The 6106-nt window shown below is 31.7% G+C and overlaps 1 protein-coding gene across 1 annotated transcript in view; it reads right to left on the reverse strand.

Moving 5' to 3' along the window:
* Positions 1 to 6106, reverse strand: part of LOC117176181 — a 40359-nt gene that overhangs the window by 4575 nt on the left and 29678 nt on the right. The window contains exon 3 of the mRNA XM_033366282.1: positions 4507 to 4872. Coding sequence (XP_033222173.1) covers positions 4507 to 4872 — 366 coding nt within the window. The remainder of the gene's footprint in view (positions 1 to 4506; positions 4873 to 6106) is intronic.

Genomic DNA, 6106 nt, shown 5'->3' on the forward strand with positions numbered 1-6106 from the left:
AGGTGCCAGGCCATCATCGACTCCGGCGGTGATTGGACAAAATACTAACAGAAAAGCATTTTGCTCGACACCTTGACAAATGTAATTCCATGTAGAAACATGTGTTTAAATAAAATATTTTACCAAAAAAGTTACCCACGCTTTAACTTGACAGACTGTATAAAACGGTGCGAATAAAGATGCTGAGGTATGTAAAATATAGACTATGTTTTACCGGTATTTCATATTTTATTAATTGTATATTGAAGAGGCGGTATTATTAATAATAAGTTTAATGATAATAATACTTTTTTTATGAACGTAAAAGTTTTCTATCAAGTTACTTAATGTGACAAATACATATGAACATTATATTGAATAAACGCAAAAACAATAATCACTTCAAGTTTAGTCTTAAAATTAAAAAAAAATGTATTTACCATTCGTAACCGGAGAACAGCCGCTACTTTAGCGGAAAATTTAACCGTTAACCGTAATTTCAGGCAACGGCCCAGCACTAGGGCGAAGGTATAAGAGCAGCGTGTCTGCGTTGTAAAAATTTCTGACCAAACTTTAGAGAAAGCCATGCTGAGTTGATGGGCACGCAACAAAATTCAGTGTACATTTTAACTAAATGTTTGCCAAAGTAGATGTAAAATCTTTCAAATGTTTGACATTCTTATCGCGCTCTATGTTCCTGACTAGGTTGTTAAGTATTCAACAAAATATGCTATTCCAAACTCCTAACCATTTTAATTTGCTTATTTTTTATAGAAATCCGATTTAGCCACCTGGTAATTCCTATACATGAACCTGAGAGGATACTGCAGGGTTCCTATACACGAACCTACACATTTAGCTGTACAAATCATCCTGAGGGTCCCTGTGCAGAAATTTAGCAATGGAAACTGTTCATTAACCTGCAAAGGAATCTGCGCCAACAAAGGCATCTTTGAAAGGATCAAGTACAGGTTTTATTTGCGAAGAAAATTGTAGAGCAGGTTCCTGTATAGAAACGTGCATAATGGCCCTTACAAAAGCCATGAAACAAACCCTTGGAAATATCCTGTACATAAACACGTATAAAATCCTTTGCACAAGACTCACGCAATCACCATCTAGCTCACTAAGGAGAGAGAGTAAAGGATCCTAAACATGTCCCTGTACATGAATCTGCACCTTAATTCACTATCGGAAGGAACTTGTACAGATTAATTCAAGGGCTATAACTCACCACGTAATCGGCTGCTAAGGTTATGCGCGTGGCGAGAAATTTCATACACTGAATCAAAGCGTTACACAATTGTTAAGAAAAAACTGCTGAAACAAAAATAAAAGGATAAGAATGAAATATATGTTACTCCTTTTAGGTTTCTTTGTTGCATGCTTTAACTGACGCTTAATTATTCCTGTGTACTTTAAACTTCACTAAGCAATTGGCAACAATTCACTTTTGTCACTCCGAATAATCTTCGAATAACTCATCATTGTATCACGATACACATAAGTTAATGGAACTTGAAAAATATCCAGAAAATACTTATAAACTTTCTAAATGACAAATACATTGAAGGACTTATCACTCACAATCAATAATACAACTAATTTATTAAGGTTAAGAAATTACTCTAAAAAGCAAGCTTGTCTATATTTAAATCATTAAAATTTTAAATACAATTATTGTTTGAACTTATCTAACCAAACGACGAGACAAGTTCTCAATTTAACGTTCGAATGTCTGAGGCTGAGTGAAAAGTCGATGTTAAATAAGTGAAATTAAAAAATATATATGCATAATAAAATATTTCAGTCAATTCCGAACATAGTTAAAAGTTTTTGATAAGGACAACCACAGAATTTCAGCGCGAGTCCGTTTCATTCCACAAAATTGCACTCGGTCTCGGCGAAATCGCGGTAAAATTGCAGCTGTAACTGGATCTCATCACCGCGAGATAGATTATTACAATCCGCGGTAGACTCAATACGATGATCCAACAAATTTCTCGTGCACACTGAACACACGGGGCGACCCAAGGGGACCGCCTTTAGCATTTTTCCCGCAAGTATCTTAGCATTTCGTTGACAAGAATGGATCAGCACTGACGAAAGGCACGACCAGCTTAACAGAATATTCCAAATAAAACGGCTGCATCTCCTTTATAAGGTACCTCTCTTCATTTTCATTCTCCTTAGCTGTGAATTTTTTGTTTTCTAGTGCCCAAAAATTGATGTTGAACATGTCTTGTTTCTCGAACTCAAGAAGAACTATTTCAGGCATTAAGCGCGCAACAGAAACAGTTTCGCAGATTCGAAACCACTATAATGTAATGGTTGCAAGTGCAATGTGCTCGATCTTTCTCCACGGGCAAATATTTTTTTCGTGAAATAAATCTTTAAAAGAATAGTACATTGCTTGTGTAAATCAACTTCTTCCAAAAGTCAGTAATGAATAAAAGAATATTACAGTTACGATTTTTTGTTTGATCTCACTCATTCGTTTTGAATTCGAAAGAAGAAAAATAATTTAAAAAGTTATTATGTAAGTTGTCAGGTGAAGAAAACAAGATGGGTATAACGATAGTTAAACAAAACTACTTCAAAAAAAATTATGGTCTTAGTATTAGAGAATTTTTTGTGGTATGTAATTTTTAAATTAAAGTGTAAAATTAATATTAATACAGGATTTTTGCAATTAATAGTAACTTCATACGAAATAAACAGAAAAAAAACAAAGTGAAATATAGAGAAACTTATCAGATAACGACTCCAAGATTACGTCGACCGAAACTTGAAAACAAAATTTACTTGAAAAATTGTTTAAAATGTACACTTGTGTAAATCGACTTATCATAACATTGAACAGAGTAGAAAAATTCTTGCCGACTGCGCAATCTGTTTAAAATTAGTATCGGTTGTTTTGGAAGTGCAAAAGCGACACAATTATATAACTTTTATTCACATTACGACAGAACACAAAAATTAATATTTTGAACACCATCACGTTTTAATCGTGTTATTGGACTCTTGATATTAATGAAAGGCAGAGATTGCGTTCCATGATTAAATGTACTTTAATTTAAAATTATGTTCCTAACATGAAAAGAGATTTCTGACCCAGGATTTTTCATTCTATATCCTTGAATACTTAGTTAAATCAGCTTAGCGCAAATTTTTGTAATAATTGAATGTTTTTGCTCTTTGGTATTTTAGGGAGAAAATTGTAGATTTTGTTTTATGATTATTATAAACATTATAGAAAATGTGAAAAATAATTCATATATAGTTGTATTAATCTTAAAACCAATATGTGGTGACAGTTTTTTTTTCTAAAGTGTACATTTCGTGGGTTTTTATATGGATACAAGTAATTTTAAAGAATTGCAATAGTTACCAGAAAGTTTATAAGATTGCAATAGATTCGAAAGGATTAAATGATCAGGCTTGTAAAGTGAAAGCTTCAATTATTTTGTTGAATATAATGTATTGAATATTTATTCGATGTGTTCAGAAATACAATATATGTTTAAAATAATATCGATATTTTGAACGATTACAGGGATATCTATAAATCTCACAGAATTTTGAGGGAATGCACCAGAACATTCGGAATTATTTTGAAGAAAATACAATACAATTGTTAATGTATCATCAAAATAGACTTTATTTTTTTTAGCAAAAGTAGTTGAATTTAGCCAAAAAAAGGCGAATTGTTATCAAAATTGTTGAATTTTGAACTAAAAGGGTTGAACGAGGTGAATTGCAATAAAAAACATGATAATAATGTAATTTGAATTTCGCTACATTAGTTGGATCTTAAACGAAGAAAATAATATTTATGAACGCAAAATGTGATAATTGTTCATAATTCAACCGAAAAAAAAATACTTTTGAATCCACAATAGTTTCACTTCACCAAAAAGTCAAATTTTCAAGAAAGAGATTTACATTTTTAACCAAGTAATATTTTCATAAGGAAAATTTTTTATTTTAAAGCAAAAAATATACATTTTTTACAACACATTTGTATTTTTTACACAAAAAATATACATTTTTAACTAAAAAATTAAGTTTTAATTTTTGACAGAGAATAGAATTATATCTAAAACATGATGAATTCTTAACAAAAACTAACTAAATTTTAAAAAACTAAAGGCGAATTTCATGAAGAATCATATACATAATTTCAATGCATTATTTTTAAGTCTTTTAAGTTCAAATTCAAATCACTGATTCATTTTAAAAAGATTATAACAGCTAAAAAATGTCAATTCTTCATGAAATCGACATTTTGAGCACTGTATTCTGGTCTTTTTCCCCTTAAAATTATTAATATTGGTCTAATGGAATATTCATTATCACTGATTGGGGTTGGGCCAGAAAATCATATTTTTTGGGTATATCGGCAATTTTGCATGTTACACCTTTTTTAGTTCTACTAATTCTACAATGTCTACGATATCTTGTGAAAACTGTATACATATTTTTATGTATCGCAGTTTTCTAAGAGTAGTTAACCAATTCATTTACCGCGGTTCACGTAGTTGATTTCATTTGGCAGAAGAGGTCTAACGGTATGGAAGTGTGTCATCATAATTGACCCCAGTACATTAGGTTGCGTGTAAATTCTTTTAAAAACACCATGTGGATGATATCGATTAACTAGCCAAAATCCAAAGGCTTCAAAAAATTCATTAGCCAGTACTCTAAATTCCTGGTTTGTTGGTATAGGAAAGAAATGTGGTTCACGTCCAGGTATGTCTTCACGATATAAAAGTCGTGCATCAGCAGGAAATGTGTATTTTCCATCCGTATCTAACCTTTGCATAGAAAAAGGAACTGGTAAAGGAGTTACACGTCGATCCTGATTTATGTGGCTGATTTTCGAAGTACGTTCTGTAAGAAAAAATACACTGTTAAACATGTTTGAAATTCTACAGCACTTCTACAACACTTATCAAATACAAGCGTAAGGTAAAGTTGCAAAAATAGTATTGCAATGACGAAATTGCGATACATGTATTGTAAGTATTATAAATCGTAGTCACCATCCAGGATTCCAATACATATATTAGAGCGGAATTTAAACACGGAATTTAAGGAATTCGAAGAATTTACCGAATTCGAAAATTCATCAAATTCAAAGAATAAATCAAAATCGAAGAATTGATCGAATTCAAGGAATTCAAGGAATTCAAGGTGTGCATGATATTCCCGGTATTCGTGGAATTTATCTAAATGAAGGAATTCACGAATTGTTTGCCATTCATGCAATTGATGAGATTAGCGGAATTGAGGAAATTCAAGGAATTCATAGAATTGGAGGAATTCACTGAATTCATGACATTCTCGGGATTCATGGAATTTACGGAATTTATTAAATTCCTGAAATTCACGGAATATGCTGAATTTACACAATTTACTGTATTCAAGGAATTTGTGAAATTGACTGTAATCACCCGTATCTACGGAATTTCAATCTTTGATTTTCATGAATCTAGTGAATTTCACGTTTTTCGAGAATTCCGTGAATTCTGTAAATTCCACGAATTCCGTAAAATTTCATGCATTCCGCGAATTCCATGAATTTCATGAATTCTTTTAATTCCATTTATTCCGTGAATTCCTTGAACTCCTTAAATTCCATTCATTCCTTTTAATTCTATGAATACGCGTGTTTGATAACTATATATCATAAAAATATTGGCTCCGTTAGAAAATGCCCCCCCCCCCCCCAAGAACAAGTATCCTGAGAATAAATTTACATTTTTTTTTAATCTTTCGTTTCAACAGGTGTCGAGATATACAGCCGCCAAGATGAGACAGAAGTGTTACTGGATACTGGACTTTTATTGTAAAAATCCAGTACATATGAGGTACTATACCAATCCCAGCATTTGGAAATTACAACATTACATATTGTAGCGTTATCTTAAGTTTCGCAAATAAGCTTCCAATTTATGAAGTTGAAGTTTTCTGGCGAAATTTTTAATAGTGTAGAGAGGCATGGATTTTACGACATAAGTGAAAAAAAACTACAAAAACTTGTTTCGAGAAAATTACATCCAGATTTACAGTATTATAATATCCTCTTTTAAATAATAAGATTTTTAAAAGACGAGTTCCAAAT

Source organism: Belonocnema kinseyi, chromosome 1 (assembly GCF_010883055.1).
Source record: "Belonocnema kinseyi isolate 2016_QV_RU_SX_M_011 chromosome 1, B_treatae_v1, whole genome shotgun sequence".
Taxonomy (NCBI): Eukaryota; Metazoa; Arthropoda; class Insecta; order Hymenoptera; family Cynipidae; genus Belonocnema; species Belonocnema kinseyi.